The sequence below is a fragment of the Ranitomeya variabilis genome, chromosome 1 (genome assembly GCF_051348905.1).
Source record: "Ranitomeya variabilis isolate aRanVar5 chromosome 1, aRanVar5.hap1, whole genome shotgun sequence".
NCBI lineage: Eukaryota > Metazoa > Chordata > Amphibia > Anura > Dendrobatidae > Ranitomeya > Ranitomeya variabilis.
The window spans coordinates 947441847-947454779 of record NC_135232.1 but is presented as its reverse complement, the minus strand read 5'-3'; the positions used below and the strand labels follow the sequence as shown (position 1 = coordinate 947454779).

General features: G+C 42.0%; 1 protein-coding gene across 5 annotated transcripts in view; it reads left to right on the top strand.

The window, feature by feature from the left end:
- INPP4B (inositol polyphosphate-4-phosphatase type II B) overlaps positions 1-12933 on the top strand; it is a 1036387-nt gene that overhangs the window by 695165 nt on the left and 328289 nt on the right. For all 5 annotated transcript variants that reach the window (XM_077279254.1, XM_077279258.1, XM_077279253.1 and 2 more), the window contains one exon: positions 2879-2990. In XM_077279254.1, coding sequence (XP_077135369.1) covers positions 2879-2990 — 112 coding nt within the window. The remainder of the gene's footprint in view (positions 1-2878; positions 2991-12933) is intronic.

Below are 12933 nucleotides of genomic sequence, written 5' to 3'. Positions count from 1 at the left end.
GAATTCAAACGTATAAAGAGGACAATACAGCCATTCTGACATATGTAATTACACCAGCCTGATCAGCATCATGAGACTTATTTGATATCCCAAGTGCTCATAAAGAACACTTACCTTTTCATTTATGGTCATTTTGTTGTGAAAATGTCGGCTAAGATTTGTGTTCAGAGAACAAGAAAGGGAGAATACAGCCTGAAATGTAAAAAAAAACTTAAATATTTTTAATAAAGCCCAATTACACAAACAATTTTAGCCTCCAAAAATATAAGCAAATTGCAGAATAAATGCAGCCAAAGCTGTGCATAACCTTAAATTGCTGTATATTGAAAATTTTACTTTGTAGTGCACACTTATAATATGACCAACGTCGTTTAGTTTCTTGGTGTGATTGCTCGGTGTGATTGCTTGACGATTTGTCATGGATCCAAAGGCAATTGTGCTTGATTTGTAAGGCATCTAAATAATAATATGAAATCATCAAAAAAGTCATAGGACCAAACAAAAAACTTTATTATAGCTCCTGAAGTTAACAACATCTACTCAACTAAATCCATGGGTTTATTAGTCTTGGGGCTTGTGCATCTGTACCCAACGTATGGTAATCAATGTACAAAAAAAATGATAAATGAGAAGAAAAACATGTTTTCGAGAGGCCTGATATGTACAGCCTCATGCGCATGGCTGTAAAATTGCTTCCATACACTAGAATGATACCTCTATTGTTTTGGTGGTAAGATTTTGATATATTTTTTTTAATCAATCGTATACCAAATATACAGTTGTATTCTTGCCTGAAAGCAATGCTTTTAAGGAAAGTACCTCCATGCAAATGGCATCTGACAGCCGCACGGCAGCAAACAGAGGCCCGAAGGATAGAAAATACATATCTGGGCTAATTTATGAGAATATAAAAGAAAAAGTAAAAGTGTTTACAGCAAAAAAATGAAATCAAGCCGGTTACAAAGCAACAGTAGTGACCTGATTAGATGCTTTCTCCAACAACTTCTAATCTTTAATGTGCGAAATGCTTCTACTAAATTGGCACTTTTCAGGCATGCCAAGAAAATACACTCATCTCATGCAATTGGCCGACCTTATGTATTGCACGGATGATGTTTTTCTTCTTCTATACGTACGAACTACTGTAATCTAATTTCTTGAGTTCCAATTTTATGAAGCACAATTCAGATTTCTTCACCAATTCCTAGAAGCTGAGATTGTGGCTAAATCTTTGCACCCAGTTTTGAAGATGTGTTAGAGTATTAGAGTACTACAAGCTCCATGTAGACTGGTAATGAAAGCTCCAGGCTCAACATACAATCAGCTCAGTAGTGACCTTCAGAGGGCGACTGAGACGCAAATAGGATGAATAAACTATCAGCAGCTGATGATGTAATACCCTTGATCTGTATCTATCTACATGCACAAAGTACATGAAGGTGATACTAATGGATGGCCATTTTTATCTTCTTTCTCTACAAACAATTACATATGGTATATTTTGGGTTTTTTGTGTAGTCCTTTGTAAGAATAATATCTTTCTCCATTCACTGTCTATCGCACTGATGGAGTAGATCATTAATAAATGCTTTTAGGTAAAATACACCCTTAACATAATAGCACACAAAAAGTAATTAAGTAATATTAAAAAAAAACTCCTTTAATTTTAGCAACGATAATAACCAATTTAATGATGTTTGAAGCTAATTTTTAGTGTTACTAAATTAGCTTTTCTTGAGCATTATGTTAAAAAAAGGTATTTTAGTTAAAGGCATTTGCATTTATCCATCCGCTCCACTGTTTCCTCCGGTGCCATAGATATTGAATGGAGCAGGGTGCATGCTCATCTGGCACTCAAGTACCTACTACTCAGGATTGTGAGCCTCGGGGGGGGGGGGGGGGGGGGGAAATGTTTACCTTTTTGAGTGATTAGTGGCATCCCAGTACTTAGGCCCCCATAAATCAAAAATTTAGCACCTATTCAGTTGATAGGTGATACATTTTTGGGTTAAAACACCCTTTTAACTTTAAGATTTATGGCCAAAGGTTTCCCTGTTCTTCGTAGAATCCCTACTGTTAGCATTCCATTGTGTTAAACTCCCTTTAAGGTCGTTCATGTCTGTAGCATAAATATTATATGTGTCTACTATGTATGACATACATCTAATCCTATGGGAAGAATTCAGGGTCTGTAAAATCTATTTATTTTTATTTGAAACTTTTGTGATTTTGGTTATTATAAAATAATGATCGATTATGTTAAAGTCCCTTTTGTGTGTAACGCTCTTTCACAGTTATCACTCTATTTAATTAGGTCAGAAAACTCTCAATAAATGAGTAAAATGTGTGTAATTGTTGGGTGCAATGGTTTTTAAGCAGGCTAAAAATTATAGTTATTGCCAGCACATTGATCTGTGTAAACAGGGGATGTGCTGCTGACAAAATCGTATTCGGTGCACACAGAACGACTGTATTAACTACCATTTTTTGCACATAGAATTTCTGTCTAAACAAGTCAGGAAAAAAACATTGATCGGCTTATATATAATGTTTTGAAAAGGGCATGAAAATAAGATTAGTATCTGATAATAGAATAAGGTGGATCATATTTCTGGAATAACAATGGTCAAGTCCTTAACTACCAGTTTAATAAGCCTGACAACATAGTACAAGGGAAAACAATTTATGGAAATTGTTCTCTAATTTGCTTTCTCTCATTTTGCTTTGTGCTGTGGATAACGGTTGGTGTCCCATCCGTTAACATTTATCCTACAAATGTTCCTGTGGAGATTATTATAAATAGGGATTAATATTTGATACATGAAACATTTCATAATTGATTAATTATTTCATTGTTTGACTTTTTTTTGTTTTTCAGAACTTTAAATGGTGGAAAGAAAATTGGCAATATTGAAGTGAGTCTGGTGAACATGGGGGAGATTCAGAATGGGGAGGCAGATCATATCACAACAGATACACAAGGACAAAAGGTAGACAACTGCAATACCCTGCTATAAATGACTAAAGAAAGTATCTTGGATTAAATAATTCATTGATATGATGGATTTCTTCTGAGCTATGATTTAGTTTGAATTCCCTACGTCCCTTGTGTAAAGTCTATGTCGGGTCTACACTCCAAGGGTGTATTGTACACCATAATGGCGGATGATTCGAGTCTGTAAAATAGCACGGATTGTCAGCGGGCACCACAGGCCTAAATTGCTTCTGCAAATACAGCTTCTACAGGCCATTCCTGGTACCACAGCTCTTGCCTTGGACTGAATGGTACAGCAAAGCAGTCCCAGGCACAGCTCTCTTTATGTAGTAGATGACCTACTATGCTTGAGAAAACAATAATTGAGACATGGCGCATGCTCACCGAGCTCATCTGAGGGGCTCCCAGAAGTTAGATACCCACCAATTAAAAATTGTTTTCTGATCCTATGGAGAGGCCTTCTGTTCTATATTTCCAGACCTCAGACAATTAGTTTATCTTTTTATTTTTTCCTTTTTTGATGAAGATTTTTTTGGAGGTAAATACTTCTATCACCATTCGATATTCCAGTACAACGATGATATTATAAGTTCCTTTATGTAATACTAACTTTCAGACTTTACATAGTATAAAAATGAAGAAAACGGGTACAATCCATCATCTAAACAACATAATTTTATTAAAATTATGTAGACTATGAAAGCTACAGTTTTTCCATAAATGATCAGTATTGAACGCAGGAGTAAGGCTTGGTGCAACCTGCGTCTATGCGTCTAGCCTACACTGTACATGGGAAGCTTTTCCCAACATATATTGTAACATGCACATAAGCCTCCATTTATCAGACAGAAACCAAAACTGTGTTCTTTCGGCCTCCGTTAGGCCGGTATGTGACAAAGTATATTCCTATGCAGTGGGTTACTGCAAACGTATGCCATGTTTCTTTACAATGCGTCCTTACGGTGGACGCATGCTTCGGCATCCATCCTGACAGTAGCCACTGTCGTCACCTACCTTATTGTGATGTTTGTACTGTTTTATATCTAACAGTGCTGTGATGCAGCGGTATGACCATACACAGTGAAACGGCAGTGACCCAAACAAGTTCAAACAAAACGCTCTTTTATTGTGTTACTTCACACAGTAAATATAGTATACGGCTTCTTCATACAGTCCATTAATAATGCATGGCTATATGACACAGTCAATACACAGGACGAACTTCCCTCTGTCCAGTTTCCCTGGGTGACCGCACGCTGGTAACAAGTCTCTGTACTCACTCAGCGCCCTGCACTCTTTATCCTCTGGAGTGCAGCCGGGTACACGCAAGACAGCCCAAGACGCAGGGTGTCAGTCTCTCTGGTTCCTTTAGCCTCTGTGTTGCTCCACACAGAGAGAGCTCTGCAGACAACTGCCCTGTCTGCTTCCAAGAACACACTGGCACACCTCCCCCACTACTACAGGGCTTTTTAATCAGTCACTGCTTCACTATTCTAATTACAGCCACACCTGTGTCTGTAGTACGCCCTCATGGCCTCACTACGTATCCATGCACATTCTGCAGAGCACATACAGCGCCCTCTAGCTGTACCAGGGGTCACTGCCTCACATATCCTCCCCCCTGTTCATACCTGTGGGGTTGAACATTTGTTACCCCGTAAGGGCGAAAGACAGGGCATTGGTATGCCCCCTGATACCCCCGCTCACTACATTAAGAAACCAAAGTAGGGACCGGAACCATCGAACGGCGCATGCATCCCTCCCCTTTGCGTTTCTCCTACATATTTCATCACGGGACCACCCACCCCGATCTCCATTGAAGAAGCCAAACTCTCTTTTCTGATTAACCGCAGATTTGGGCCAGTTTTGGGTGGTCTTTACTTTGTTTACTTCAGGTTCACTAACCCCACGGGTCATCCTGTCACCTAAGTATCTGCTTTCGGGCCCCTGGTACCGCTTTCTCTGTACCCTTACCCATGCCACAGTGACTATATCACGCTGAAACGCCACGGACCACGCTGGCAACTCTGAGCATATATCTGTACTACGTCGCACCCGAACCGGAGCCTCCCGACACTGCTGTCTAGCGAGCGCTCTATCTAATTTACCCTGACCCCATCCTTGACCAGTGCCAGAGGGTCCCCAGTCGCCTCTGCGATCATACATTCTCGGCTCTTCTCATATTTGCGTCTTTTATATCTGTGTCTCCGAAAGGGACCCTGGATCTGAGCTGTCCCAACCTTACCAGGGAACACCTCCAGCTCCGGGTTCAACGGGGTCCCCACAACCTCTACTGCCACAACCTCTAGAGGAAGCCTATCGGGATTACACTCTAATCCTAAATTGGCGATCCCTGTGGCATACATCTTAGGATCTTCGGGATCTATGCCCGAAACAACATCTTTAGCTTCTCCTGCCGCTACCTCTAGGGGGAGCCTATCGGGATTACACTCTGTCCCTAGGTTGGCGACCCCTATGGCAGGTATTTCAATATCTTTGGGTTCTGCACCTGGTATAACTTTTTCCATGAGAGGGTTTACCCTGGTCTCCCACAGGGACCAAAACAGGGGAAAATCTCTTCCCAACACAGTCCCATAGGGAAGGGTCTTTGCCACTCCCACCACATGTCTAATGTCTCCACATGGTGTAGAAACATTGACCTCCGCAGTTGGGTACTCCCGGATTTCCCCATGGATACCCATCACCTCCACTTTCTGTCCGTTGGTGATGTCCCCAGCACCAAGGGAACGATGGACCAGAGTCACTTTACTCCCCGTGTCCAGGAGAGCCTCTGTTCGGCACCCATTCACTGTTTCAGCTGTGCCCGTAGTGGTGATACAGACAGGCTGGGCACACAGACTCCTGACCAGTGTTCCCACAGTTCATGGGCTTAGATGTTACCGAACAGTTACTAGCCCTATTCCTGGGCTCTGGTGCAATGTCCTGAGTGGACTTATACTGCTCAATCAATTCTATCAGCAGTTCCTGGTGGCCTAGGTCCCTCAGCCCGACCCAAAGCTGCATGGCGGCCGGCAGAACCCTCACCATCCGATCAGCCACGATTCTCTCCATCATCTCATACGGAGAACAGAACTCAGGCTGGAGCCACTCCTCCACCAATTGCAACAAGTCACTTGCTTGAGACCTGGCAGACCGAGTTTCTACATAGGACCACTTGTACACCCAATGATCGCCCCTTACCTTTGGGGTCTCTTCAGGACTCTGCTTTTCACCCCTCACATTAGGGGTCTCCACTTTACATCTTTGAAGCTCTGCTAGCTCCCTCTGCAGTGTCTCCTGCTGCCGCTGCTGCTTCTGCAAAATCTCTTGCTGGGAATGTTGAAACTGCAGTGTCTCTTGTTGAAGCCTTTGCTGACTTAGCACAACCTGCTCCAAAAGTTCCTCCATTTTTCCAGCAGACTTGCACAACAATCTGCAGCACTCTCTGGGGGTATGCCTTAGTTCACATGGCCCGCATTCTTACCACCATATGTGATGCAGCGGTATGACCATACACAGTGAAACGGCAGTGACCCAAACAAATTCAAACAAAATGTTCTTTTATTGTGTTACTTCACACAGTCAATATAGTATACGGCTTCTTCATACCGTCCATTAATAATGCATGGCTATATGACGCAGTCAATACATAGGCCGAACTTCCCTCTGTCCAGTTTCCCTGGGTGACTGCACGCCGGTAACAAGTCTCTGTACTCACTCAGCGCACTGCACTCTTTATCCTCTGGAGTGCAGCTGGGTACTACACGTAAGACAGCCCAAGATGCAGGGTGTCAGTCTCTCTGGTTCCTTTAGCCTCTGTGTTGCTCCACACAGAGAGAGCTCTGCAGACAACTGCCCTGTCTGCTTCCAAGAACACACTGGCACACCTCCCCCACTACTACAGGGCTTTTTAATCAGTCACTGCTTCACTATTCTAATTACAGCCACACCTGTGTCTGTAGTATGCCCTCATGGCTTCACTACGCTTCCATGCACATTCTGCAGAGCACATACAGCGCCCCCTAGCTCTACCAGGGGTCACTGCCTCACAGTGCATAGAATTTTATGCTTTAAGCTTATGTTAAATGCGCAGCTGCCCATACAATTTTTTAGAATTATAAAAAAAACTGTAATAAAAGGTGCCAGAATAACCCAGTTATATTACGGAGCACTTTTGCTTGATGCAGCGTGTCTACACTGATGTCCCTAAAAAACATAAGCGTCTCTGTATGCGGCAGCTGGAGCTGGAGAACAAGCCGGCTGAGATTGCCTAGTCTACAATTCTATTTTGGAAAAAATGAAAACATAAATATACAATTAAAATGCTAACAGTGTACAATTTGCCAAAAAAACAAAGTTTACACATAATGCAAGCTACAAAAAATGATGTATATAATCAGCATGAAGAATAACATGGTGAAGTGCTTATTGCAGACTGTAATTTGCAATACAGCCATTAAAGAATCAACATTTTACAGCATCTGCCTTGTTTAAAAGTAACATTGTCTATGAATGAAAATGTGTTTAAATATAACTACCTAAAGTCATTTCAGGGCAAGATTTTCCAGTAGGCTTCCAATAGGTATCTGCCTTTAGGATGTCTTCCCCTACTGTAGTATATCCAGTTTTCAGGTTTTGTTATTATTCCAAGCATTTTACCCAATGTAAATGCACAAAACAAAGCTATGGACTATAAGTTTTGCAAAAGTGTGCTGTTTATTTCATATTGTAACAATTTTAGCTGGTGTGGTAAGAAAGTTGAAGTGTATAAATACATTTTGGTCGTGTTTCCGTCACACATTTTTTTGGTAACTTTTGTCTTTGACCAGGACTGCAGGAGCAAAAATCAATATAGTTAAAGGAAATCTGTAAGAATTTCCTTAATAAGCTACAGGTAGTACAGGAGAGCGAGCAAAGCGAAACATCTCCAACGGTTCCTATCTTGTTGATCTCCAGTACTTCTTTGAGGTGAAGTTAGTTTTTGTTCATATGCAGATTAGGATTGCTAAATTCAGTAGTGAGCATATCAGTGCACTTGCAGTCATCAGCTCCTCTTCGCTTTTTCCTACGCAGCCCTCTGCTTTTTGACTGATAGTGAAGACAGGGCTCTGCTGCCTGACATTCCCTTTGTTGCTAAGTATCAATCAAGAAGCAGGAGTGGTGCTGGCAGGGAGAAGTGAAGAGGAGCCATGAACTGCAAGTGGACTGATATGCCCGCTCGTATACTTGCAGTTCTCGGCTCCTCTTCTGCCTACTCAAAACCACCCTCCACTTCTTGACTGACAGTGAGCAACAGAGGTGGCATCATGCAGCAGAGTCTGTATCTCTATTGTTAACCAGGAAGCAGAGGGCAGCTCTGAAGAAAAAGCGAAGAGAAGTCATTGACTGCAAGTGCACTGACCCTCCCACCATTGCACTTAGGAATCTAATTTGCATATAAATAAGAGAGGAATACCAGGGAAACAAAGCATTGGAAAGCAATGAAATGGGTATCACCCTACCCTATTTTTTGCTACCTCAGGTTTCCAGTGAACTTCTTACTGACAAGTGCCATTTAAACTGTCACATGGCTTTTGTGTGTCCAAAACATTGAGCCAGGAAAAGTTATCTTATGATATATGCAGTTATTGAGGAAGAGTGTCCAGCTGTGTGAATTAGGACAGTGCATACCTTTCTGTAGACTGTTAGTTGCTACTAAAGCACTTGTCTGAGACTTTTTTTAAAATTCATATAGTGCTCTGTTGCCATACTTTGAGGTGGCAGAATGACTGTTCAAACCAAGCACAGGCGCTCAGTGTATCATGGCATGGCCATACATTTGAGTGCCTTTTCCTCTTGTTTTCCATCTATTGCAGCATTTCTCTGGCTCCATGAAGCCTGAGCTGTCAAAGATGAGGCAGGGGGTGGAGATTGAGGTAAAACAAGCAGGTAGAAAAGGTGAAATTAAATGAGTGTCCCCGCCATGATGCACCGAGTGTGGCTAGTTGGTTTGAACAGTCATTCTGTGCTGACAGAATCCCTTTAAGAGGGTCATATACTTTAGATAGCTGTGCTATCAGCTGACAGCTTTTCCTCCCAAGTCACCCTCCTGGAGAATTAGGTCACCACTGTACGTATGAGATAGTCAGCCAGTCCAATCAAAATTGCCTAGTGTGGTTGACTCATCTAAAGTGAATAACCACATTTCAGGAATCTTTGAGAAAAAAAAAAGTTTTTTTATTTACTGATATTGATCTGCTGGTAAATACTATGTGAAGCATGTTCAGCACTAATTGGAGGAGTTCGGGGAGTTATGTTCTCCCTGCACCCGCCATTTCCAGTCTTAGGGGTGGTGCAGGTTGCTGTGAACAGTCACTCCTCATTACGCAGTTAATCCCCCCCCCCCACTTCTTGACTGACATCCAATTCTGACCGCTTGTGCATTCACCATAAATTATCTGCAATCTCCAGATGTATATGTTCATTTTACATTGATAGCATTTTAAATACCGGTAGATTGTATCCTGGGTTTATTAATAAGCTAAGCTATATTACTTGGTGCAGCATTTATATTAGTGTCAATACTACTATGGCTTTATAAGTACCGTATTTTTCGGATAATAAGACACACTTTTTTCCCCACATTTGGGGGGAAAATGGGGGTGTGTCTTATAATGTGGACATACCTTACCGGCCGCGGTGGAGTAGGGGCAGGGTCCGAGGGTCGCTGCTGGAGGAGGCTAGAGTGGAGCGTTGCCGCAGGCTGAGTTGAGGGGGTGTTTGGATGTGCAACGCTGCAAGTGTTCGGTCTTGTGGGGGCTCCGCCGACATTTTGTGAAAGTCTGGAGTCCCTGGGGTTCCATGGTTTGCCATGCGGTGGTCTCCGGGAAAATGGCTGCCTGCGGGCGACAAATGCGCAGATGGAGATCTTGGCACCAAGATCTCGGGAGATGAGATCTCAGCCCCAAGATCTCCGTCTACACATGCGCCTCCCCTGGCAGCCATTTTTCCGGAGTCCACCTCATAGTAAACCATGGAACCCCGGGGGCTCTGGGCTTTCGCAAAATGTTGGCAGAGCCCCCACACCACTGAACACCCGCAGCATCGCACATCCGAACACCCCTTTTTCCCAGTCTGGGGCCCGCAGCATTGCCCCACTCCTGCCTCCGCCAGCAACCCTGGGATCCCGCATCACCACAGCCACCACCCCCGGTAAGAAATAAGATGCAAGAAGCACCACCATTTTATTAAAAAAAATCCTCAAAATTTGGGATCTTGTAAACCGCAAAATACGATACCCTTTATGTGTCATTCCTTCCTTTCTTGTTATTATTATCCGACTTAGGGCAGGAGCAGACGGCCATTTTCTATCCACCTGAAAAAAAACCGGTCCGATTATACTGATCAGACTCTGATCAGAGTGGCATCAGTTTTCTTGGAGGTGGAGAGAAGAAAGAAAATAAAAGTTTCCCCACCTTCTTCTTGATGTCAGTCCATGACTCAGAGGTCATTTGAATGCGGTCCAATTTTTTTTTTCACGGATCCATAATCTTGCATTGTCGATTTTGATCAAACACTTGGATTAAAATCGAACATGTGCACACACCCATAGTGTATCATGGGTATGAGTGCTATCCAAGAAAATGAATATATCCGTGAAAACCAAGTCTGATATAATCGATCGTGTGAGCGAGATCTGACTGAATTACTGTTATATCTCTGTAACTACCAAATCAAATCCTTTGAAAGGACCCTAGGACTGTCCTGGGACTATGCCTGTCGTTATTCTTACATTCATAGATTATAAAACTCAACAGTAAAAGTTCCATAATAGGATTAAAATAATGGATTGGAGGACAAAAGTTTACCTCTTTTAATAATCCAATTGGCAGGAATTCTTCTCCCTTGCTCCATAAAGATAGTTGCAAATAGAAAGCTTTCTTGAAAGACATGACAATTAATAAAAATATGGAGATGTGCCATAACTTTCTAGCAGTGGCTAACAGTAAAAATGTTCAGAAAATCAAAATTGAGAAAATCAAAATGGATACATTCAAGGCAGTTAAATTGAAAATCTATTTTTGCTCTTTAGTTGCATTTATGTCCAGTAAAACCTTATTACTGCAGAGCAATAAGTGAACGCCTCTGCAGATTCACAAAATATCTTCGGCGTGACTTCAAATCCATGAAGAGTCTTTCCTCATCGTGTGCAGGGAAATTAATCCACTTCTAATTCTGTATGTAAACCCTCAGAATCTCCCCCTGCCCAGTTACATGTGGTACATGGGATCACAGCTGATTCTTTTTGTGAGGTAAAACATTTCCCTGCCTGTTTTTAAGCAATGTTTTACTTTAAAGAAATAATTCCTGTGCTGTCCTGTCTGTGTACTCTTTTGTGTCCTCTCCTGCCCAGGAGCTGTGGTATCATCAGACCGTGTTCCTGTACGGTCACACACAGCCATTACACAGTACACAGCAGGGACACATTTATAAGATTATCTCAGCACAGGAACATTTTATTTAACCCCTTAGTGACAGCCAAATTTTTGAAATCTGACCAGTGTCACTTTATGTGGTAATAACTCTGCAACGCTTCAACAAATCCCAGTGATTTTGAGACTGTTTTTTCATGACACATTATACTTTATGATAATGGTAAATTTAGGTCAATATGTTTTGTGTTTATTTATAAAAAAAATCAAAAATTTGAGAAAAATGTTAAAAAATTAGCAATTTTCAAAATTTGAATGATTATCCCTTTAATCCAGATGGCCATACCACAGCAAACCATTGATAAATAACATTTCCCACATGTCTGCTTTACATCAGCATCATTTGTAAAATGTTATTTTATTTTGTTAGCATTTTAGGAGGTAGCAGCAATTTTTCATTTTTTCAAGGAAATTTACTAAATTTATTTTTTTTAGGGACTTATCCATGTCTGAAGTGCCTTTAGGGGTCTCATATATTGGGAAAACCCCAAACGTGATACCATTTTAAAAACAGCACCCACTGACATACTGAAAACTGCTGTCAGGTAGTTTATTAACCCTTCAGGTGCTTTACAGAAATTAATGCAAAGTGGTATGACAGAAATGAAAATGTGTATTTTTACCACCTAAATGCCTCTAACTTCTGAACAGATAACTACAGCCGTCAGACTCTAAGGCCGCTATTTGGTCATGAATTGCCATGGCAAACATCAGGACCACACAATCATGATCTGAGGGCACCAATTGGGATAAAGAGGAAACCCCCACACTCTGTTAACCATTTATAATGATGTAGTCACTATTTACAGCAGCATCTAAGGGGTTAAACAGATTTGGATGGTGCAAACACTGATCGTGGCTGATGCAGAAAGTTGTCAGCTATAGTGCACAACTGATAGATGCTGGATTGTTATCTGTATGGGCAGGCTATTCTCTTATATGTCAGGTCAGTTAAAAGACGTATTGGCTGTCATTAAGGGGTTAAACACATCAAATTGTGGAACTTATTATTATTCCATTATTTAATTATTAACCCCTTAACGATCAGGGGTATTTCAGTTTTTTAATTTCTGTTTTTTGCTCCCCTTCTTCCCAGAGCCAAAACTTGTTTTATTTTTCAGTCAATATGACCATGGAGAGCCCAACACATAGGCTCTCCATACATATGGAGCGGCCCCCAGACGCAGGGCAGCGGGGTACTCGGTACCGGGTCCCTCGGTTCTGGGGATGTCACGGTGGCCTGACCCAGTCCGTGGCCCTGCTAAGGGGCGCCCAATTAAAGGTGTAGGTGAGAGTTTGTCAAGTGTTCGTGACGCCACCTGTGGTATTCGGTCAGGGTGACCGACGCTGCTAGGGGACCGCTGGGGTGATGGAATGGCAGCTAGATGTTGTAACTTCCCACAGGTGAAGTATGTCCCCAGGGCTTCCCTTGATGAGTAGATGGTAATGGTGTAGGTCGCAGTAAAT